This window comes from Lontra canadensis, unplaced genomic scaffold (assembly GCF_010015895.1).
Source record: "Lontra canadensis isolate GAN:19392208 unplaced genomic scaffold, GSC_riverotter_1.0 scaffold10, whole genome shotgun sequence".
Lineage (NCBI taxonomy): Eukaryota > Metazoa > Chordata > Mammalia > Carnivora > Mustelidae > Lontra > Lontra canadensis.
Window position 1 is genome coordinate 4,810,456 of NW_022631004.1, and position 25,299 is coordinate 4,835,754.

The following is a 25,299-nucleotide window of genomic DNA, read 5'->3' on the forward strand; positions in this document are numbered from 1 at the left end:
GGCCTCCATTCTCACCAGTTTTCATTTGTCTCCTTCTTTACAAGGTTCCTCCTTACCAAGATTATTTTGTATTAAGATTGTCTCTTCTGGTATTTTCTTTGTCCCTCCCAGGTTTGTAGTTCTCAGTGTGTTTGTATCTACATCCAAATAATTAAATCAGTGATATCTTCAGTGAGGAAATGAAGGCTAGGTTGAGACCGAAGGGGTAGGTAGGCATTAGATAGTTTTGTGGGAGGCTGTAAAGAAATGAAAATAAGGAGTCATAACTTTGAATAGTGGCAGAATTTTTTTTCTTTCAAAATTTTATTTAAATTCAAGTTAGTTTATATATAGTATAGTAATAGTTTCAGGGGTAGAATTTAGTGATTCATCAGTTACATGTAATACCTAGTGCTCATTAATAGTGGCAGAATTTTTAGAAATAAGTATAGAGAGCCTTGCTAGGTGACTATTTGAATATATTGCAGGTATCTATGTGGGTTTATATTGAGCAAATTTATTCACATTTTCTTTGTTTATATTTTTTCTTAATGGTTTACCAGTAGCTGATTGGAACGTTAGAGGGTTATTTCCAGAGTTTCAGTGCTATAGGCAACTTAATCTTTCCTTGCCAGTTAGAGGATTGATCTTGATGCCAAGTATAGAAACTTCACAATATCTTCCTATAGTTTGTGAAGTTTTAACTTGGAAATATTATTTCCTTAATGTTACATGAAGTGAATGACAGAGCAAGGAGTTTAATTTTGCTCATAAACCATTTTTGATCGTATACCATTTGCTCATATACCATTTGTCGCCCCCTGTTATTTCCTCCCACAAACTCCAGTATATAGGACAATATAAATCTTAAAAGTGTTTTAAGAATCTGTAATAAACGTGGGCCCATTTTGAAATTAGAGTTTCACCAACTTTAATTTAGACAGTAATATGATTTTAAAACCTTTCATCAGTGATTACAATCTTTTTTTTTTTTTTAAGATTTTATTTATTTATTTGACAGATAGAGACAGGGAGAGAGGGAACACAAGCAGGGGGAGGAGGAGAGGGGGAAGCAGGCTTCCTGCAGAGCAGGGAGCCAGGCTTGATCCCAGGACCCTGGAATCATGACCTGAGCCGAAGGCAGACGCTTAACAACTGAGCCACCCAGGTACCCCAGTGATTACAGTCTTAAGAATCTTATTAACAAGATTCTTTCCTGCTTATAAGTCTACTCTTTACTTTGACTCTTATCCTAAAATTTCAGTCTCATCTTTGATCTCTCTCTGCGCAACACAGTTTTCACTCCATTTTTTTGCTTTGGTTGCTGTAATGAATCTCTTATCTATAAACTATAATAAAGAGAAAAGCCAGGTAGGTTGAATTATAGAAGTAGAACATAGGGGGATGCCTGGGTGGGTCAGTGGGTTAAGCCTCTGCCTTCAGCTCAGGTCATGATCTCAGGGTCCTGGGATCGACCCCATATCCTGCTCTCTGCTTGGCAGGGAGCTTGCTTCCTCCGATCTCTCTGCCTGCCTCTCTGCCTACTTGCGATCTCTCTCTGTCAAATAAATAAACAAAATCTTTAAAAAAAAAAAAAAGTAGAACATAGGGAAAAGAAATATGGTTAGAGAATATAAATTAGGTGTGTTTTAAATACCAAATTTGTAGTCATGACACTATTTTTTTGGTTTCTTCATTGAAAATTGCCATAAATTCAATACTGTTAAGTTTTAATTGAGAAATGCTAGGATTTTTATTTTTTCTTCTTAGTGTTGGAATTTTTTTTTTAATTGAGAAAACGTTCAAAAGCATCTCAGAATTCTTTCAGTAAATACTCTGAAAATGGGTAGTAGTTCAAAAGAAGGCACAGAGAAGTAAAGCCACCAGAGATAGAACTTATTTAGGTTTTTGCAGAAGTCGTACATGAGTATGTTTAGCATATTTAGTAAATCAGAGAAAGTATTTTTTACTATGACATATCCTATAAGAATTAAGAATTCATCTCTTTCTTCATTGAACACTAGAGGGCCATATAGTACCTTATTGTTATTGATATAGCTGCTTTTAACATATTTAAATATATTTAGTAATTGCTGGTCTCGCTTCTACTTGTGTTCTGGTATACTGTTTCTTGCTCAGAATTTGAAACTAATATTTAGTGTGGTTATCTCTGCATTGATATGTGAGATACCTTTGTTTTTAAACCAGCAACTAGTAAGTATACTTACACACTTTTCTTCATTTTGCTGTTGATAAAAAACAGTGACGATGAAAAGTCAAGAAGGAGTGAGTGTTGGGATAAATGTATATATGTGCACAAACTTACTGTGCTTTGAGTATACAAGAATGCTTTTAGGAAATTTCTCAAGTATCTGTATATAAATGCAATAAAAACCAAAAGCCTTGTCATTGTTAACTGCTTGTGGCTTCCTCAGCATATACCTGAGAAAAGCATGATCCTTCCAAGCTGTCTTATCCACATTTCCTACTGTGTGAGCATTGAAGGTTATTTTGCATGGTGTAACTACCTCAGCATCCTGAGCTAAAAGATGATTGTTCTTCCTCAATTTCTTTTGCTTGCTTGAGTGAGGAAATGAAAAATATAATCTACAGGGTCCAAATAGATAGGATGAGTGAGTGTGAAGAAAGTCATGTAATAAGAGCCAATAAGATTGTTTAGGCTCTTATGAACTGTGGGATATGTTTGTGTGCATGTACGCATGTGCATCTTCCCAAAAAAGTGTTAATATTTCAGTTAAAAAAGGAAAAACATTGTGCAGCCTCTAAAAATACTGGCTTTGAGCTACATTTAACTTATAGACTACTACTGATCTTTTTGTCTTCTTTTTTTATTCAATTATAATTGACATACTGATCTTAGGTGCCTTATAAAGAAGTTCAATGTCTTAAGTAGAACCTTGGTTACATTTTTATGTCTCCCCTTGATGCACTTTAGAGAGAACTTGTTAATTTTTATATTATGTTTCAGGGCAGAAAATAAGGATGTTTTCTCTTTACTATTTTTACTGTTCTTTTTGTGAATTAGGATTAGGTTGAACTCAGGGGAAACACATTGATTATACTTAGAGAAGAGCCTGTAAGAAGATCATATGACAGAGAGGGCAGTACTACATTTAAAGATTTAAAAGAACCTTATCTTCTGAGTCTTCCTTAGATTTGCTAATTTTAATATCTTAAATCATTGCCTCAAATTAGTACTATAATGAAGTGATAGAACTGTGGTCTTTAGCTCTGACTTTTACTGAGAATATAGTCCTGTTAATAGTAATGAGTTCCTTTTAAGTTTAAAAATCATTGCTGTGTAAATGGTATTCTTTAACTGTGATAAAATTATATTTTCTTTGTGTTTGTTGTTTTTTATGTCTGTCTAGTTTTCTGAAAAGGTTTTTTCCTGAATTTTGACAGATTGACATGAGCTTACATATTAAACACTGAAATTGAATTATGATCTTTTTGTTCAGGTAATGAAATTAGCTATTCATGGCATAATCTACTTGGCAAATGTTATGTGGTCAAGAGTGTAAAACAAGTAAAAAAAGAAATAGTATCTGGTTATGGTGAGAGACATCTGAACTGCTTCTTCCTTGAGAAAGAGAAATGTTAGATGCTATTGATAAAGACATTAAAGTGTTGTCTTTTTAACATGTATCTGGAGAAAACATTGTCTTACTAAGTTTAGCAATTATGATTGCACCGAAAGAATTGCCATTTTCCTTCTAAGATATACCACAATTTAATACTGACCTTTATGGGAGTGGAAGGGAGGAAGGTGTTGCATGTAACATTGCTATGCTAGATACCTACATCCACCGTAAGGGTATTTCATTTCTAAAAGGTTAATGCAGGAGGGGACAAGTACAGAATTGAGCATACGTGGTATATTACAAAGGTAAAAGATCACTTTGATTCCCTCAAAAGTCAGAGGGTTTGGGAAATCAGGTTAGTATAAATACTAAAAACACTTCTAGACTATCATTCACCTGTATTAAAACTAGTTTCCATCAGTGACTCCTTGACCATACTGAAATGATTTTCAACCAGAAAACTTTCTTAAGCTCACTTCCCCATATCACAGTATATCGGAGACACAAATTTGAGAGATAATAAGAGTCAGAAAAGTAATTTAAATGAATTTCATTGACTAAATATAAGATCCAGAGCATCTCTAAAGGGGGTTATTGTGGAAATTGCAATCCTGATACTGCCATATTTTCCAATTCTTGAAAAGTCACTGGAATTCTGGAATTTTTCAATATTTTGTATGTTGGTGTCCAAGTTTTTCAGAAGCATTTCTGTAGGCTGGTTTGACCTGTGAACCACACATTCTCATGAGACATGATACAAGGAAGAAGAGTGTGCTGATCATCTCTCATTGTATATGCAAATAGTTTGCATCCAGTGCAGATCCATGAAGGGCATGGAGTTGTTTGGAGTAGAAGTATAACATTTACATAGCACATTAATGCCTTTAATTGGCGACCTATATTGGTTTTGGGTGTTAAACTGCCAAATGAATTGGCTTCATTTTAAAGAAATGTGTGTCCTAACTTCCACAAGGAATTTGAGTTGGCCTATATGTAGGAGAAACAGAATAAAATGATCAAATGCACATGAAAATTGTGCATTTGGAGTAGGGAAAATATTGGAGTAGACTATGAAGACAAAGCCAGGAGAAAAGATAAGGACTGAATTATGATGAGATGGCGTAAGCTGTTAATAGGATAAGGTCGACCACTCATAGGGGTCTATACCTGTATTTAAAGTGTAACCCTAGACTAGATGTGTCAGAAACATCTGGAGTGCTTATTAACAATGCAAATTGCTGGGTTACATTTCAGAACTACTTAACCGAATCACCAGGGTTGGGATGTGCATTTGTAATAAACTCCCATGTGATTCTAATATAGATTAAAGTTTGCAGAACATTGACATATTACTTTGTCTCTCTGTTTCCTTGCAATAAAATTAAGAGGATATGCTAAGTCCTCTCTGGGGAAGAGAAAACGTCAGACAGACAGACAGACACACACACACACACACACACACACACACACACACCCTTTTCCTAATATTAAATAAAGGGAATTTTTCACATGGGGCTTCATGAATGATTGAGTAGTCTGTGCCCTCAATAACTATAAAAAATGCAAATAATTATGAAGTAAGTAGAGATTGTGATATCTGTAGTCAGACTGTGAAGTTTTCAAATATTAGCTGTTACTTCTTGGCAACTTAACCTCAGGCAAACTGTTAACCTCTCTCGATCATAAGGATGGTATTAGTATTATCAATAGTGTTATTGAGAGGGTTCAATGAGATAATATCTGTAAAGTAGTTAGAAAAGTGACAGTAAGTCCTAAATAAGTATTAGTTGTTATTTTTTATAAGATTTATCATCATAATGTTGTAAGATTATACTAAAGCTAGCTTACCTAACTATTCCAGTCTGTATAATATGCTATGCAAAATATCTTTAGTTCCAAAGATACCTCTGTCTTAGGTTGAAACTATTACACTGATTTTTGTCTAAAACACTGTAACCTTTAACATAGAGTCCAGCTGTTTGGTGGTGTGAATTTCATCACTGCCAACCATGGAACACTTTTGTAATTCTGACAGGTTTTTTTTTTTTCCTTCTAATTGTTGTTAGTGCTAAGCCTAGAAGGAATTTGAAAGAGAACCTAAAGCAAATTTTGGTAGTGTTGGGCTTTGAGTCCTCATGTGAAAATGTACAGAAAAGATGGAAATGCTAGTTCTATAATGATACGTGCCCTTGAACTGAATAGCTAGAACTAGAGTAAATACAAGGGAAGGTTCTCTTTAGTACTTCTATAGCAATCCTAGAATTACTGCTTTAATACTACAAGAATACCTAAATTTCTCACAGTTAAGAGATGACTATAAACAAATGAAAGTAGTCATTATGAATGGAAGTAAAGTCAGGTTGACTTTTTATTATCTCTACTTAGGATGCATTTTAGAGAACACATTTTGTAAAATGTTGGTATCGCTACTAGCTGTATCTGATATAGAATGCTAACTTGATTCCTCCTAGTAGTAAGAAACGTCAGGGTAGCATCTTGCATGTAAACTTTAATTTCTAATTATGTAAAATGTAAATAGAAGAATGCTAATTGTTTTCATAGATCACCAGGGCTAAAAATAATGTGTAAGTTTTTTGTTTTTGTTTTTTTCATAAAAGGATTTGCTTAGTTCAGATGTACCTTGTCCTTCTGTTCATTTGGTCTTTGCTGATGTTCTTATTAAAAGTAGCTTCTCTGCTTACTGTTGCTTGTAGAGGCTGCTTTACTTCCAAAGTGAAAATGCTTTAATTTTCTGTTTTTGGTTGGTCTTAAGTGAAAATTTGTGGTTATTGAAATTAGATGCAAATGGGGAATGAAGTATAAAGAAAGTACTTGGGAATTTGGGAAGTAAGTGCCAAGAGTTATTCATTTGTTTAGCTACAGATGTTGGTTTTATATGTCTACCTTATAAATTTGGTTTTCAAGAATGGATTGTTTTTACTTTACTAATATGCTACCATCTGTCTTATGGTCTAATGAGTGAAAACTTTAAATATGCCGAGGTATGTCTGTAATGTTTATCACTCACAGTTTCAGTTTTCAGGTGTATTTCTTATTACTCTTTCACTCTGTTAACTGGTATAGAAATGAAGATTAAAGTTTTAAGAGAGAGTCATTATTGTGTATCACTTAAATACCAGTAATCTTATATTTAATTTTTATGCTTTTTCACTCCATAACAGAAGATTGCAAACTGGTATCTTATATAGCATTTTTTTTTAAACACATTTAAATTTGTTGCCAATATTTAAAAATCTGGAGAAGAGTTCCCATAAAATACTGACTTTTTTCTTCTGGAAGTGTGTTGTATCTGGCTTTACTTGTCTCATGTGCTTACAAAACAATGATCATTTGTGCCTTTTAAATGGGCTTTCCAGGACTTAAACCTGCCCTGTTTATCTTCATTATCCCTGCCTGCTTCTCTAGTCATTTGAATTTGCTTAGAAAGACAAGCATGATTGTAGGAAATCCAAAATTAAGTTTTCATTTGTCACATATCAGACTAGTTTGGATATAAATTCACATCAGCATAATATATAACAGTTTATTAAGTTTATTATTTAAACAGCCAGAGGTTTGTTTAATACCTCACTTCAAATGGATATTATCAAGGTGAGAATTTGTCTCCAAAACTTTGCCACCCCCAAATACCCAGATTTTCATCCTGGATCTCCTGTTATCCTTTCCATTCTTACTAAGTTTTGACGTTTACACTCTACTTAGGATGACCATTTATCATATCACAAAAGTAAACCAGCATTCTTAGAGCTCCTTGTCTTGTAAGATATTTCAGTTATCTATTGCCACCTAAGTCACTCCAAAGGTTCATAGATTATAACAAATAAGTATTTTATTATTTCTCATTGTTATTGTAGGTTATGAATTTAGGAGGGACTCATTAGGGCATTGCTAATTCAGGGTTTCAGTCAGATGATGGCTATAGAGGTGAAATAGCAGGGTTTTAGAACAGATGCGGGCTGGCCAAGAATCTTTTTTTCTTCATATAATCTCGGGATTTCTACATATGTGGTCTTTCTACTTGGACTAGTTTGAGTTTCTTCACAGCATGGTGGTCTCAGGGCAATTGGACTACTTAAAATAGGGCTATCATTTGAATATTTCGGTAGGTAAGGTGAAAGCTGAATCTCCTTTTTATGCCTATCCTAGGAAGTAACTTAAATGTTCTTTTTTGTTTGAAACATATTCCACTTGTCAGTGGAAGGATTATCAGAGTACATTGTAAAAAGAGCATATAAGATGAGGGATACTGGGGCGCCTGGGTGGCTCAGTGGGTTAAAGTCTCTACCCTTGGCTCAGGTCATGGTTTCGGGGTCCTGGGATCAAGCCCCTCATCAGGCTGTCTGTTCCGCGGGGAGCCTGCTTCCTTCTCTCTCCCTGCCTGCCTCTCTGACTACTTGTAATCTCTGTCTATCAAATAAATAAATAAAATCTTTAAAAAAAAAATGAGGGATACTGTTACGACTATTTTTGAAAAACACAGGAGGTCATAATATCTTTGCTCTAATAACTCTTTCTTTTTTTCTTTTTATTTGGACTTCATAAAATTCAGGCTCATTAAAATCGGTTCCATATATAATATATGTGTCTTACAGAATACTGTATTTCTGTTATCTAGAACTCAGTTATCTGGCAAACTTACATACCTGAAACATATAAAATAAAAAGTAAATCTCCGAAGGAGATTACAAAGTAACACCACTAAGTTAAGCTTAACTTATAGAATTGAGTAGATTTTCTAATACAAAGCATGAATTTAGAAATTAGACATCCTGGGGTAAAAATCTTAACTTCACTGCCTCACAGCTCTGTTGCCTTGAGCAATTTCTAAAACCCTTCCGAACCTCAATTTCCTTGTCTGTAAAATGTACGATATTGATACCTCCCAGTCTTTTCATGATATTTAAGTAAAATAAAGCATGATCTACTAGGAACTCTGTCAGTGTTTAATCCTTTCCCCATATCACTGCACCAGTCTGAAGTAATGCATCGTTTTTTTCTAAGCCCTAGAGCTGCAAACTTGCTTTACATCTCCTATTGGTCTCTGATAGTCTCTTAGCATCCCTGGACTTCCTGCTTCCATCCTGAGATCTTTCTGTTTCAGGCATAATCAAGAATTCAGGTATTGAGTCTTATTTTCTTAATAACCAGTTAGTTTCTTGTTTAACTTCTGCTGTAAAATTAATGTTGATGTTTACTGATGTATTTTGTTGAATGTATAATTTTGACAGTGTAAAAGGCCAGGGGTATCAACTGTCAGCCCATGCAAGAATGAAATCTGTATGTGTCTTTTTGATAGCTTAATTCTAAAAGTGTTTGCTGTGCTTAATAATTCCTTGCTTAAATTTGATGCTGAAATAAATATTGATAAATGAATACCAATGAATACTTTATCAATATTTGCAGAAAATTGTGATTTATGAGTATTCAATGAATGTTGATAAATCTCACATGTTCTCTTAGCATGTTACTGAGAATTATATAAGTGAAGTTGTGGAACTATGTTCATTTCACTCAAAATAATTGTTTTTTATTTATAATTATGTCAGGACTCAACAGTGTAGTAAACATAATTATCTCCCCCCATTTTACTTTTTAAATTGTCAGCATTGTCAAATATCTTGTATTTCCATAGGTTCAGCTTTTTATTTTTCATAGATAAGTTCTTAAAATATTTTAAACCATTAATTTGGTGAACTTCCTGCATTGTAGCTCAGTTCAATTTGTTTTAAACTGTATTGAAAAACCACCTGCATGACATTATTATCATTATTATTGTTAAAAGACTTTTTAGTATTATGTCCTTATTTATGACTCCCTAGCTCACACTTAGAATTTTTGTAGGAGACATAAATTAATAAGTAATATTGACTTTAACTGAAAGGTTAATGAGCCTTTAATGCTTAAGCTTGTTTAGAAAAGTAACTTAAATGATGGACCTTAAAAAACTAATATGAAGAAAGTTTTTGTCTCCTTTCTTAAACCTAATTTCATTTTGAGGATTGTGAAAAATGAAGTTGCTTTAAATCCTTATTTTGTCATCTGATGAGGTTTTTGCATGACTGAAATACCTGTAATTACTGGGTAATTTTTGTCATAGTTGACTTCAAGGTATAACTATAATAATCGTCAACTAAATTCTTGGTGAGCAGCTGTGTAAGACCAGTTTAACAGCTGGGGTTAACTCAAAACAGACTGTAAGAGTTAAACTTAATCATGAGGCAAGGCATGTTAAGGTCATTAAGGACTTCATACTGGGCATTTCTGAAATACTTAAAAAATTCAATCCAGTGGTTGGATTTTTTTTTTAATCTCAGATATTTCTTTAAATGTTTAATGAAAGAATGAGGAGAAGTATCATTTTAGTATAACAAAGTTCTAAGACACAAATATGGGAGTAAAATCCAAAGTTTATAAAATTTATATTATAAAATATATTCTGATGTCACTGTTTGGCCACTATGGTAAGTAGGAAAGAAAAAATGTAAACAAATTATTATGGTATAGTATGGAATCAGAAAAATCATGAGATGTTTTTCTTGAATCATTTAAAAAAATAATTTATTCCTGAAACTTTTTTCCAGTGAAAAATATTTTCTTATTGTTATATAACAGTAATGTGTGTGTGTGTGTGTGTGTGTGTGTGTGTATGTGTATATATATATATATATATATATATATATTTATAGCAAAGGGATAAATGTCTGTCTTTAAAAGGTATACACAAATGAAGTAGTGAATTTCTTTTTACATGTTTTATAAAACTGTAACTATACTATTCACCAAACTGTAATAAAGGAAGGTTCACCAAATTGACAGTCCAACACTACTGCAAGAAGGCTCTATACTTGGTACTGCTGGAGCTGACATATACTCTTAAAGCTGCAAGGGACTTCATTCTCAGTCATCTAGTTTGGTCTCCTCATTCTGGAAATCTGAAATCTGAGACAAGTTAAGAGACTTATTTAGGGACACTGGTTAGTGGTAGAGCTGAACCTAGAACTTAAAATTCACCCAGGATTTTTCGTATGATGATAAATTTACCTGGAGTATGAACTCCAGTTAATTTGCTGAGAGTTGATTGAGGTAACAGTTTAGTCAAGAATAATGTAGTTGTAAACAAATTTAGTTGTAAATAAGTTAATAAGTAGTTGGGATTTTTGGATCATAAAATTTCTGGTGTACCATGGGGTAGTTTTGTCATCATTTTGAAGGACTTATTTGGTTGGATTTTCTCTTAGGTTTTATAACTTTATTTTTAGCCAATTTTTTTATTTTTTAGAAATAACTGGAAAATTCCAGCAGAATTCAGAAAGAACCTAGATGTCCAGCAGTTAGACAGTGGCTCTATAAATCAAAGCAGTTACAGTACTTTATGTAACCCACTATTGTAGCATTTTTAATTTGACAGTGTAAAAAATACATACATTGATATTTATACATAATGCTTTTATTTCACAAATGCCAATTACCAGGTCACATTTTTATAACACTTGTATAAATTGTATGTGCTATTTCAGAACCCAAGCTAGTTTCTCGTAAGTACTAAGGGGCTGCCCTTGGTGCCCAGCTAAAGAAAATTATCAGTCTCCCTTTATCCGTGGAGGAGTTACGTACTTTTCCAAGACTCCCCCGGTGGAAGCCTGAAATCCTGGATAGTACTGAATCTTATAAATACTATGTTTTTTCCTATACAAACATCCATATGATACAGTTTGATTTATAAATTAGGCATAGTAAGAAATTACCAGCGATAATAATAAAATATGAACAATTATAACAAAATATTATAACCAAAGTTATGTGAAAATGGTCTCTCTCTCTAAATATCTTATTGTTCTGAACCCACCCTTCTTGTGATGTTGTAGGAAGATAAAACCACCTACTTGATGAGGTGAAGTGAGTTGAATGTCGTAGGCACTGTGTTGGAGCATTAAGTACTCTTGACCTTCCGGCAGTATGTCCAGATCATCTGCCTCCTCAGTTGAGCATGGTTAACTGAAATAAATGGTGGGTAAGGAAGGGACTACTTACTGTACAATAATATGTTATGACCTGTTAAATGTATATATGAATATAATATCTCATTATAGTTGGAAGTTATAATCTTTCTTAGTGCACACTTTGGAGTATTTAAATGTCTTTTAGAGGGGCATCTGGGTGACTCAGTTGGTTAAGTTTCCGACTTGAGTTTGGCTCAGGTGCTGACCTCACGTTGTGAGGTCAGCCCAGCATGGAGCTTGCTTAATATTCTCTCTCTCCCTTTCCCTGTACCACTACCCTTTCCCTCCCTAAAAAAAAAAAAAAAAAACAAACAACAAAAACCCTTATAGAACTTTTTAAGGAATCATTTTTAATCATTTTGAATGTTTTTAATTTTAATAAAATGTTTCTTTTGTTTGCTCTATGCCTTTTTTGGATAATAACATTTTAAAAGCAATGCCATATATTTATATTTTTCTTTCTTACTAAATCTGATGATATTTTTGTTTCTACAGTTGACCAACAATCTTGTTTGGATTTATTATATTTTTTTGCAGTTTTAACTAATACAAGCTTCACCATTTATCATTAAGCCAAGAAACTTAATTTCTTGATTTACCATTGTTTTCCTCTGTTTAAATTGCTCTATCTTTGTACATGGATTGCTTAGGCTGAGAAGATCTTTAATATTCTGGTATCTAAGGTGTTAGGAAAGATGGAAAAAAATGACTGAGAAACAGAATAATCTTTCTCACTCTGTATTCCTGAATAAATGAGTATACTTTGTAATAATGAATTCTTGTCTCAAAAGAATATTGATTCTGACTTACTTTGCTTTAGTAGTAGTCTAATTTTAAGCATCTGGAATTTTTTTTTTGTTTGTTTCTACCTAAGAATAAGTCAAGTCGCTTGTTTGCTTAAATTCATAGAAGTAGTGAATAGTACTGTGTTTAAAATGACATAGGCTGATATTCTCCCTGTCAGGAGTATTTGGTACGAGACTTTGAAAACTCTTGGTACAAAATCATTCATACTTGTAGGTAAATTTATCTTCAAGTGAGTTGTTTCAGCTGAATCAGGAGTAGTTTATGAAAATGGAAAATCTTTATGCTGCTTGTATGCTGTGGCCTTTGGCCAAGAACAGTTAAATACTAGCCTTCTGTGTAATAATGAATGAAAGAAAAGGTAGATACCCAGAATATAAAGCTGTAGATCTTTTTGTCGTCATTAGAGAATTGGAATGTGTGGGACTATAATACGTTTAGAAATACCAAATTGTGGGTATTTTGTGCATTAGCATTTATCTATAGTCATCTTTGACTAGTACAAACTTGTAGAAGAAAGAAAATCAGTAAGTGGTTAGTGGGCAAAATGCCTTATAGAGATCTTCTCTTTATCACAAATTCCCTAATGTTTAGTTGTTGGATAGATAGTCAATGACATCTGGAATCTTAAAAGACACTGCAGTTAAGATATTACTAATTAATTTTTAGGTAAAATTATGACAGAATTATGGAAGCCTTTATAAAACTTATAGATGATTATGTTTTAAAATATTTTAAAGTTACTGCAGATGGATTTTAGAATCCCTGCTTGCTTTCCCAGTGACTTGTAAAACTGATACGTATTACAAAGCTGTATGTGATTTTTTATCTTAATGTAGCAGCAGCAGCAGCAGCAGCAGTATTAGTAAGGGCAGCTAATACTACTGGACACTTACTAGATGGGAAGCATTAATCTGTGTGCTTCACTTGCATTAACTAATTTAATACTCATAAAAGCCTATGAGAAGGTTTTGTATAGATGAAATTGAGGTGTAAAGGCATTAATTTAAGGTCATACTACAAATAAGTAGTAGAACCATGCTTTGCATGAGGCAGTTTGGTACTAGCGTTGATGCTCGTACTGACTTATATTACACTTCATTAATATTTGTCAGTGTCATCTTAAAAGGAGTTCGTTCGTCTGTTTTGCAGAGTTGCAGCTTGGGAGAGGGGGTTAATAAGAGTATCTTAAATGTTTTTAAAAATATGATTGATACTAAGACTTAATTCTTTCTTGAGCACATGGAAGTAGGTGCATTTTAAAGTTAACAATTAGGGTCCTGTGCTTTGTCTATGATTTCATTTCCCTCATTGGGATTTTCTTTAGTATTTGAAATTTTGGTATTCTGAATGTTTTCATGCTGATTGAGAACATTGCTTTAGAAGTACTGTTAACTTAAATCCTTCAAAATGATTAAACTTGGTAGTACACACTTTTGGAAATCAGTACTCTTTTTGTTCAATCACTAGTAATGTCCTTTATAGAAATATAGTGTTGCAGACACATAATCAGATTTAGCGTTAGGTTTGCTGGAGTTGCAATGCTCTGTATTATCCAGTTGAGGGCAGTTATTTACTGATTTAAAAAAATGACTTGAATTAGAATGTCACTTTGTGTTTACCAGAACTTGGTTATCTCCAAATAGCCCTAGTTTTTACTCCTGTTGTCATCAATGATAATTTCTTGAAAATGAAAAACTAATTCTACTTCATAATATTTTATGCCCTCTTATAAGCAGGGGAAAGAACATGGTTCATTTTAGTTTTAATTTTCTCAATTCAAATTATTTTTTTTAGTCCCAAATCTTTTTTTCCCCCTCCTTAAGATCAGACTCCAAGTTGATTAGAGAGCTTCATATCTTCCTCATCTTTAAACTTTCTGCATGTAAATACATGTAACTATAAAGTTCTTTGAGGACTTTAAGATATAAAATTATAATTTTCAGTATGTTATCCTTATTATTGGATTAAGTGAAAGTTAAGTTTGGAGTTGATCTGTTTCATTTATTTTTCAGTGCAGAATGAGTATGTTAAACTTGTGAAATATAGTATATTCCTCTAATATTTCTGCATTGAAATGCCACATAGTTTATATCTTCTTTGTGGTTCAGAGAAAGGAATTTTGAAGGTTTAATTAACTGATTTCAAAGATACCACTGAGAATTTTTTTGAGAATAAAGAATGTCGGTCTACATAAAACTATATGTAATATTAACAAAGTAGATACTAATCGTTGCTTGGAGAAGGGGCATTCCAGAGCTACTGCAACAAAAGGATTTTTCTAATAAGGAGTAAAGACAATGTGATTTGAGAAAAAGTGTTAAGAAATAAAGTGAGCATCAGAAGAGGAGCTGAGACTGGAATGAAGCTGTAGACACTCACCCACCCCCTTACTGGGGCTGTACACATGGTGATCTTAGATAACAGCCTCATCTTTTTATTTTATTTTTTAACCATATCAAATTAAAGATTTCCAGTATTCTCTCTTTTATCCCTAGATCTCTGTTGTGTGTTTTTGTTTTGTTTTGTTTTTCTGGTGTTTATGGTTTGTAATTGTTTACTTTTTTATTGAAATAATTTTGTGGCTAAAATATCCATAGCATAAAATGTATCATTTTTTAAAAAAGATTTTATTTATGTACTTGACACAGAGAGAGAGAGATCACAAGTAGGCAGAGAGACAGGCAGAGAGAGAAGGGGGGGAAGCAGGCTTCCTGCTGAGCAGAGAGCTCGATGCGGGGCTCAATCCCAGGACCCTGAGATCATGACCTGAGCCGAAGGCAGAGGCTTTAACCCACTGAACCACCCAGGCACCCAAAATTTATCATTTTAACTGTATTTTAAGTGTACAGTTCATTGGCTTTAAATACATTCACAGTGTTGTGCAACCATCACCACTATCCATCTCCAGAACATTTTCATCTTTTCCAGCTGAGATTCATTCCATTAAACACTAACTTTCTAGTCCTTTCTCCCGGTTGCTGCTGGCAATCATCATTCTAATTTCTGTCTCCATGAATTTAACTATGCTAGGTATGTCATGTAGGGGTGGGATCATACAACATTTGTCCTTTTTTGACTAACTTATTTCACTTAACCATTATGTCTTCAGAGTTCATCCATGTTGTAGCATGTCAGAATTTCCTTCCTTTTTAAGTCTACATAGTATTCTCTTGTATGTATATACCACATTTTGTTTGCCCATTCATCTGTCAGTGGTTACTTGGGTTGCTTCCATCTCTTGGCTGTTGTGAATATGTTGCTGTGAACATGGATGTGTGAATATCTGTTTGAATCCCTGCTTTCAGTTCTTTTTTGGGAAGTGTATACCCCAAAGTGCAATTGCTGGATCATGTGGTAATTTTTTGAGGATCCACCATACTATTTTCCACAGTAGCTACCTACATTTTACGTTCCTGCCAGCGATGCGCAAGTCGTTCCATTTTTTACACATCATTGCTAACACTTGTTCTTGTGTGTATTTGTGTGTGTGTGTGTTTGTTTTATTTTTACTTTTTTTGTTTTGTTTTTAAATAATAGCTATCCTAATGGGTCTGCATTGATAGTTCATTCTGGTTTTGATTTATACTTCCCTAATTAGTGATATTGAGCATCTTGACATATGCTTATTGGTCATTTGTATATTTTCCTTGGAGAAATTTGGCTGTTTACTTTGGTGTAATTAAAAATGTCACCTCTGAAAATGATTTTGCTTTTTTTTTTTTTTCTAAGTGGCTTGAACTCACAGGGCTTAAACTCATGATCCTGAAATTAAGACAAGCTGAGATCAAGAGTTGGATACTTAACTGACTGAGCCACCTAGGCACCCCAATGATTTTGAATTGTTTTTTTAAGATTTTATTTATTTATTTGACAGAGAGAGATCACAAGTAGGCAGAGAGGCAGGCAAAGTGAGGAGGAAGCAGGCTCCCCGCCAAGCAGAGAACCCGACACAGGGCTCGAGCCCAGGACCCTGAGATCATGACCTTAGCCGAAGGCAGAGGCTTGACCCACTGAGCTACCCAGGTGCCCCTGATTTTATTTTATTTATTTTATTTTTTTAAAGACTTTATTTATTTATTTGTTTATTTGTCAGAGAGAGAGAGAGAGCGTGCGCGCACGCACAAGCAGGCAGAGTGGCAGGCAGAGGCGGAGAGAGAAGCAGACTCCCTGCTATGGGACTCTATCCCAGGATCCTGGGATCATGACCTGAGTCGAAGGCAGCAGCTTAACTGACTGAGCCACCTAGGTGTCCCTAACTACATTTAAATTATGGCATAAAAGGAAAGTAGCATCTTGGTGGGACTGGGAATATCTAGTGTATGGATTGGCTTCCCCAGTAGCCTACTTTATATTTAGTAAGACATATCTTTCCAAAGTTAAGAAAGAAATCACTCATCTCTGATTCTAATTTTTCATTCCCTTCATATCAGATTCTAAGTTCTCCTTATAGAGATCAATAAAAGCTATTGGAAGGAGAGGTAAGTAAGATGACTGGCTTTTGAAAGAGGACAATAGAATGGAAGGAGAGAACAACTAGTTAACCAAACATTGTGAATAGATGGTTCACATCCATTACTTACCATCTATCAAAACTATTCTCTGTTAATTCTTACACTGAACTTTTTTTCTTACCATCTTCATGACAGCCTAGTTCATGGGTTTGAATATGAAGTATAGTATTAATTATCTGGCATTAAGTGCTTAATTTCGGAAAATATTTGAGGTAATGTGGGAAAGATTAGTTTGGAGCCACTCTGAGGAGAGTCTTCATCTCCATATTGTATCTTAGGCATTGGGGAACATATGGGGGAAGTTTTTGAGGAGTAGATTGTACACCGTATTCTTTCTGTGCATTTTAGGAAGATATTTCTGACCATGGTATGTTGGAGAAATTAGGCACTAAGGATTTGTGATGAACTGGTTAGTAATTATTTGACTATAAATGTTTCCCATCATAAGCTACATTTATAAATACTTGGGTTTTTCAAAAAAATATCTTTAATCACATGACATACTTTTAAGTAGAATCACTGTGTTTTTGAGAATTTGAACTGACATTTGCAAACAACTAAAATGTCTACTTATAAGATTAATGTGAAGTGCCTATTAATAGCCTTAGAGAGATAGAGTCGATTTAACGTCTTAGTATGAAATAAAGAATGGTTGTATGAAAAAGGAAAAGAGAGCATGCTTAAGACAAACGGTTGAAAATATAGTGTTCATTCTGAATATATCTAAGAACACATATGTGTTTGTATTTTTTGAGCATGCATAAATGCTGTCCTTAAATTTGAAGCACATTTCAAAACATTCCTAAAATATTAATGCTGATATTTGGGTAAGGAAGACTCAAGGTATTTTAGAGAAAATACAGGATTTTTGTAAAGAAAACTTTACTTTCACTTTCTAGGGAATACTTGGGTTAGTAGTTGGAGAAGTTTAAAAGAGACCCTACAGCATTGCCCTGCTTTGGCTGTATTCACATTACTGACTTTGTATGGGAGGTTCACCAGCTGTTTGACTGGCAGGAGCAGGAGCTTTCACTTCACTAGTTTATAATTCCTGGCTATTCTAGGATAGTTTGCACTTCACCAAGCCTCAGACAGGTCAGGACATTTGGTAGGAGAAGGTTGAAAGACAAAAGCAGCAGGCCTTGGGTTCTCAGCCTTTTTTTTGTTTTTTAATTAGCAAATTATATTTTAATTTGGTAGTTAAAATTTTTAGTAATGTGCCTGTATTACATGTAGAAAGTATTCATCAACCAAGAGGAGTTTTAAAATGTCAAAACCAGGAAAAGCTACTTTAAACCATGGCTTGGTTCCTGTTGATCTTAAAAGTGCAAAAGAGCCTCTGCCACATCAAACTGTGATGAAGATATTTAGCATTAGCATCATTGCCCAAGGCCTCCCCTTTTGTCGAAGACGGGTAAGTCTTGCATTTGAAAAATAGGAATATTTATTTAAATGAAGTTCTTCTTTTTCCTTTAGTGAAGAAATGCTTGGGCTTTCAATTGATATTTATAAATAAAATTATCAGTGCATCATGTAGCCAGATAAAACTTAAATAAGTGGGAGTTATAATAGTATGATGAGAAGCCTGGAGGGCAAGGTTACCCAGTCCACCTTTTGTTCCCTCTCTCATTTATTTTTCATGATATTAGAATCCTTTAAATTTATTCAAAAATGGTAAATGTAAAAACTATGTTTTAAAATATGTTGGCAAATACTACAACCCCAAATTGGTAGTTTTTATTCTGTGGGAAAAGCAAGAAGCTGGTGGCATTCTTCTTATACGTGGGAATTACATTAACTCTTTATAAAGAGTACTCCAAGTTCCCTAGATTTATCTGGCCCTTAGAGCTGTATTATTTTTTAAAAAATGCTGTTTCTTTAATTCAAACTTAATGTAATAGGGACTTTACTTTTTGCTGTTATATAAAATAAAAATAGCATGCTATTGTGTGGCAGTTACGATAGAGTTTATATATAGACAATCCTGAACTAACAAACATTTTGTAGAACTTATGCTAACGTATAATCAAGTTATGATTTATTGGATGTTTTTCAGGATAACATTCTCCTTTCCCTCACCAAGTTCTGACCCTGTTAATATTAGCAGTTTTATTGTATTTTTTGAGTTAACTTGGCATTGCTAGTTTGAATTATTAACTAGAGTGATATATTTTTAGATCTAAAATATGTTTATGATCCTGAACACAGTAAACCAAAAATCCCCACAAAAACCTGAGATTAAACGGGTATTTACATGTAACAGTGCTATTAATGTTTTAGTTCCCTTTTTTAAGAAGAAAAAAAAAAATGAAGGGGAAATGTTCTACTAAACAAGAAGATCAACACACAACACCTGAAAAGTATTTTTTTCTCCTTAGTAAAAACAATCTTTTATTTGCTGGGACTTATCCTTCGTAAAAATGTGTTTTCTAATTATCTTAGCTCCTTTGGAGTAGTTTCCACTTCTACTCGAAACAAGTGTTAGCCATGTTGAAAATATTTTGAGTGAAGTTTAAATAATACAATTTCAACATTGAACATGGAATACAAATATCTCCATCACCCTCTTATTTTCTTCTTTACTATGTTGTCAGAAACTGTTTATTTTGTCCTCTTTTGCTTTGTCACTTTTATAACTTCTGAATGAGGTCACTGTTCTGATTTAAGCATTTACACAGGGACCACTAATAGCTTTAAAGTCATTAATAAACTAATTTATTATTTTAACACTTCTATAAAAGAAAATACCAACCCAAGTAAATTTTTAAATGGAGGAAAAGAAGTGTGGTTTTTTTAAATGAAAGGATTAAGATATTAACAATCAAGATAATCTTGTTCTTTGTTGAGTATTTCTAATAAATTCTTAGGTACAATATATGGCAGATTATTTCATTATATCACAATGTATGTTTTCTACCATTATTTTCTAACATGTACATGAAACTTAAAAGGCTTGGGAGCAGATTCTATAAAATTAATAGAGAACTTCAAGGCTTTCCCTGAGGGCTTCCTAGGGTCACTATGCAGCTTGACTTTTCTGGGTTACTATGTTATGTTAATTTATAGCCTTGCATTTGTAACAGTAGAAGAGAACTAGATTTGAAAAATAAAATTCATACGAGAAAGTTTTTTGGGAAGATAACTAAAAAACACATTCAGTTTTGGACTGCCTACCTGCCAGTAACTTACTATTACATAACTCATTGACTCTGAGTACTAGAAATACTAGAGGGATCATGTAATTATATCCGCCCCCCCCTTTCATGACTGGTTAATTTAGATAGTTTTTAATTGGCTTGCATGTTCTTTGTTATTTAATTTATTAACTTTGGTAAATTGATAATAAACATTTTAAGAATATTATTTTTCTTTATCAAAGATTTAAGGAAGACTTTTGGTATGATATATAATTAGTCATTTTGTGTGTAACATCTAGTATATCTCTTACACTGGGCATATTTTGCTTTCAAGCAGATTGTTCTACATTGCAAAGTACATAAAGCAGGTAGATTTCTGTATTTTGTAGGCCATTTTTTTCTTCTAGATAGTGAGCTAATGTGCACTAGAGTGACCTCCTAGTAAGACTTGTAACAGTCTTGACCTATTAAAATTTGAAAAACATGATATTTTATTGTCTCTCCATCCCTCATAGATGTTGATCCATTTAGTGTTTGCACAATAAAATAACTTCAAAAATTGTGAAACAATCTTTTAGTTGCTATAACCACAACCTCAATTTTTATCTCTTGAAATATTTTCAGAAAATTTATTGACCTACTATTAAGTGTAATATTGGTATTGGTAGTCAAATTTAATATTATATAAATTATTCTGGTCTCTCCTCAGGTACTTTGGACTTAATACTAACAACAGTAAAGAAATAGCAATCGACTTAATACTAACAACAGTAAAGAAATAGCAATCTAGCTATTACTCAGTTACTGTAAATGAAAATATTTTTAGTATTAAGGTCCTCATTATTTATTTATGATTGCTCAGGCATTCTTGGTACTAAGTTACACTTGGAACTTGTTAAAAATGGGGAACCTGGGTAGCTCAGTCGGTTAAGCGTCCAACTCTTGATTTGGGCTCAGATCCTGATCTCAGGGTTGTGGGAATGAGTCCCTATCAGACTCCACACTCTGGGATTCTCTTTTTCCCTCTCCTTCTGCTCCTCCGCCTGGTTGCTCACACTCCAAATCAGCCAATCTTAAAAACCATAGAATCCTGGGTTACCAACTCTTTTGGATAGCCTTATGTAAGAGATCTGGATTAAGGTTTAGGGATCTATCTATATTTTTAAAAGCCCTATAGGTAATTGGATCAGGAGTATTTGAGAGTACTAGTTGAGTATTCTTAAAGAGTTGTCTTTTAGTAGAAGAGGAATTTTCTAGGAAAAGCTTATTTAATCTATAAAATCACTGGAAATTTTTAATTTTCTTTGAAATTGGGATGCCTAATTATGGTAATATGCTGTTTCTTAAATCCTAAGGTACATTATTTTTTCGCATTTTGAGCATACCTAAGAAGTGTTTAAAATATGAAAAAATAATGTACCTTAGATACATTTTGATGGAATTTTATAGCTTATCTAGCAGCATTTTTTTTCTTTTTAGTGATAAGAGAAAGAACACCTTACAACTAATAATACAAAGAAAATGTACTTCAGTGCTTAAATTTTATTTCTTAACTCATTTTGTTTGGGAGCTTTTTAAACATTTACAGTATTCTCATAAAGTTACTCTTCATTGTTATTTTGATAGAAATTTCCAGATGACATGCAAATGGCAGTGGTTTATATAGGGCTTTTAAAGCTATCGGACTTTGCTGACTTACAGACAAAATATTGTTTTGAGAGTTTCCTATATATTCCTGGGCTTGAACTGTGTACCGATTTTGCCGCATAAGCATTGGAAACAAAGCGTGGAGAACTGCTGGTGGGTTAGTAGGGTGGTGAGGTGGGGTCAATATGGGACAAGGGCTTGTTCTCCTGAGACAAAAGAGCTCAAGCAATAATGAAATAAATGACTGGGATTTCTGATAGTTGAAAACAGTTTTGTAGGAATTACGTTCCATATCAAATTCTATTAAAAATACCACATTTAAAATAATTTTTCTTCAAAGTAAAAGTAGAAATTAAAGTAGAATATTCGTGTCATTTGAGAAAATGTGAATATCACTTCTGTGTATTTTTATCATTCCAGGTTAGCTTAAGTCAGACTTTCTTCAAAGGGCCAGTAAATATTTTAGACTTTGTGGACCCTATAGTCACTATCAGAACTACTCTTCTGTTCCACTGGAGCACAAAAGCAGCTATAGATAATACTTAAATGAATGGGTGAATGGACATGACTGTGTTTTAATAAATCTTTACTCAAACAAGAGTGAAATCTAGGTTTATGTGATTATAATGATACTACAGTAAATCTTGTGCATATATCTTTTTGCTTATATATGTTTCAGCTTATGGTAAATTTTTAGAATGAGATTGCTAGTTAAAGCCATGAGTCTTACATTTCCTTTAAAACCATCATCTTCTTTTCTAATTCTTTTGTAATTTTGTAGAAAAGAATCTTTGTGTGGCTAACTGCTAGAATTTTAACACACTGCTTATTCTCTTCTTAGTATACAGTATTAGTATAGTAAGGCTATTAATAATTGCTATCTTTTTTAGAAAAGCCCACTATGTATTCTAGGCACTGTTTTAGTTGTTTTGTATATTTTAACCCACTGAATGCTTAAATGACTTAAATGTTTGTTAAGTACTTTAAATTAGGTATTCTCTCCAATTCAGTAGACTAGAAAACGGAGGCTCAGACCAGCTAATCTTCCCCAGTTTTCCTGGTGAGTAGTAAAGCTGCATTTAGCTGCAGAGTGCATGATTGCTGCAGCTAATAGCAGTAGCCGTTCTCTTTATACATTTTGTTTTTATGTGAACTTAATACTTTTCAACTACTCTTAGTATTTTGTAGGGTAAGCCTGGGAGGCTATCATTGTTGACCTTGTTTCTGTGAGAAAATAGATTCAAAGATTAAAACAAGTAACTTACAAATAACTTTGATATGATAAAGCATTTATAAATACAGGGTTTTTGGTGTAATCTCTTTTAAGATGTTTCACTTATGAAATTACCCTACAGATTACACAATAATTATAGTAATAAAAAACTGGAGATATTTGAACAGTATGCATGTTTGTCTGTTGTCTTTATAAGCTGAGTGATGATACCTGTTAAAAAATTATTCATGTCACTTGTTCAAATGGCAAGATAGACTTTGTTCAGGGGTACTGTGGTGTTATAGGAACTACTACAAAGGGGCTTTGTAGTAGGGGAGCGAGATTGGGCTCAACTCCAAATACAGCAAAGAAAAGTGAGAGTTTATAGCCAAGGAACAGTTTCGAGGGGTCAGTGGGGAGAAAATTACTAAGAGGAAACACTGGTGGAGAGGGGAGGCTTCTGGGTAAACCAGTGTAACCAAAGTGGTCAGACATGACATCAAGTGGCGGATGATAGAAGATGAGGAACCCAGCAATTATGGAAGGTGGTCAGATACCAAGATTGGGAGGAGTCTGGTTAAACTAAGTAGGATTCTTGCTCTTGACAACGTGCCCAAGGACAGGGTTTAGCTGAAAAAGAGCTCAGCAGAGCCTATCTAGAGTTTGGTCAAGAAGAGAATCTTTGTCATACCTCAGGGTCTGTGGTTGGCAGACAACAACTGAGAGCAGCTTGTCTGGACAGATAAAGCATCCTCCGACTGCAGTGCGGTGTCATTCTCATCAGTTTGCTCAACCAGTACTTTTGACAGTGAGGACAAAAATTTAAACAGCATTTTACCTGTCTTAGCTTCAGTGCTGTCTTGAGTTTAAGTTTTTTCTTCATTGTTGAGTTATCAACGATACTAGATAAACCTATATTCAAAATTTTAACCTCATTCAGGCATAATCTAATTAGCTATTTTTTGTATGTATAATATTCAGTTAGTTTAAGCAGTATGTAATATTAATCTATTATGCTCCTTTCATAGAGTATTGACCAGTCTATCAGTACCTCTTCAGCAAAGGTCTGCCAGTTTTGTCAAATAGTTGTATTACCTTTCTTTAAAAAAAAACAAGGTATCTAATTACTTACCCTACGGTTAGTTCCATTTGTGGGAAGTTCCATTTTGTATGTACCCCAGAGTAGGCCATCATAAACTCTTTTGCTAAAGCCAGCTTGTGAATTAGTACCCTTCTGAATTTAATAATCTCCCAAATCCTCCAAATTCAATGATGGACAGGGAATTTTAACTTTCTTCCAATAATTAATATCTTTTAGTTCTCTTCACAGAAATAAGACATACTCAATACGTAAAATTTAGAAAAAATATTTTCCTTTACAATTTACTAAATTACCAGTAGTTCCACTGCTGAAAAATAACTACAATAACAACTTTAAGTAAATAATTTTTTAGGAATATTGGTACTTTAATTCACTGTTAATATATTGTTGGTGGTTTCCCATAATTGAGGTTGCTTAAAAATATATAATCTACTCTTCCAAAATTTTCCTCATATTGTTGATTTAGACAATGACCTGCTTTGAACTTTTTTATACATGAATCCTAAACATCTCTATCCACAGATTTCTAGAAGTAGAATTATTGGGTCAAGGAGTATGAACTTCTTTAGATTCTTGAGAAATACTGTTAAATTGTTTTCCAGAAAGCAATACCAATGAAAAACCAGCATGAGGGATTTCTATTGTTTAAAGAGTAAGAAATCATATTCTAAGGAAATTTATCCCTATGTGATAAAGTTTTGTGGATTTTGCTTAGTTAATACTATGTCATTGTATTTCTAATTGTATCAGTCTAGATTTTTTATCATAGGGAATTTTTTTCCTTTTGAAAAAATAATGAGATAGGCTTATACTTACAGCTTCATATAAATGAATGATCTATGTAAATCAAGAAATTATTTGTTGCATGTGTGATTTTATTTTTTATTCTTTCTGGAAAATATTTGTCATGGACCTGTCACCTCTATTATTTTCAACTACAATTTTTTTCTACTCCTCCTATAGTTTTAAAACTATAATCTGGGTTTTTATCTAGCAGATGATCCACATGTATAGTTTTATGATTTATTACATTATCTTTACTGTAAGTCTTAGGGTTTTTTCAGTTTTTGCATCACCTTAGTTTATCCTTTTATATTTCTGAATTTTAGGGTAATATTTGCATAGTATAAATGACAGCCCCTCCCAAAGTATATTGCTATTAATAATATTACGACAAGAGTACTTCTCATACTAACAAGAGCAGCTGCCAGAAATATTTGCCTATTCCTTATAACACTACTACTTAGTTTTACATTTCTGGCATAGTTTTGCCTTTA

General features: G+C 33.4%; 1 protein-coding gene across 4 annotated transcripts in view; it reads left to right on the top strand.

Annotated features, from left to right (window-relative positions):
• The window catches only part of FBXW7 (F-box and WD repeat domain containing 7), a 228,522-nt gene that overhangs the window by 148,285 nt on the left and 54,938 nt on the right, over positions 1-25,299 (top strand). Inside the window, exon 1 of one of the 4 annotated variants that reach the window (XM_032855520.1) lies at positions 18,155-18,337. The exons of the other annotated variants lie outside the window; for them this stretch is intronic. Coding sequence (XP_032711411.1) covers positions 18,191-18,337 — 147 coding nt within the window. The 5' untranslated portion in view covers positions 18,155-18,190. Of the gene's footprint in view, positions 1-18,154; positions 18,338-25,299 lie in introns of those variants that run through there. 4 annotated transcript variants of the gene reach the window in all.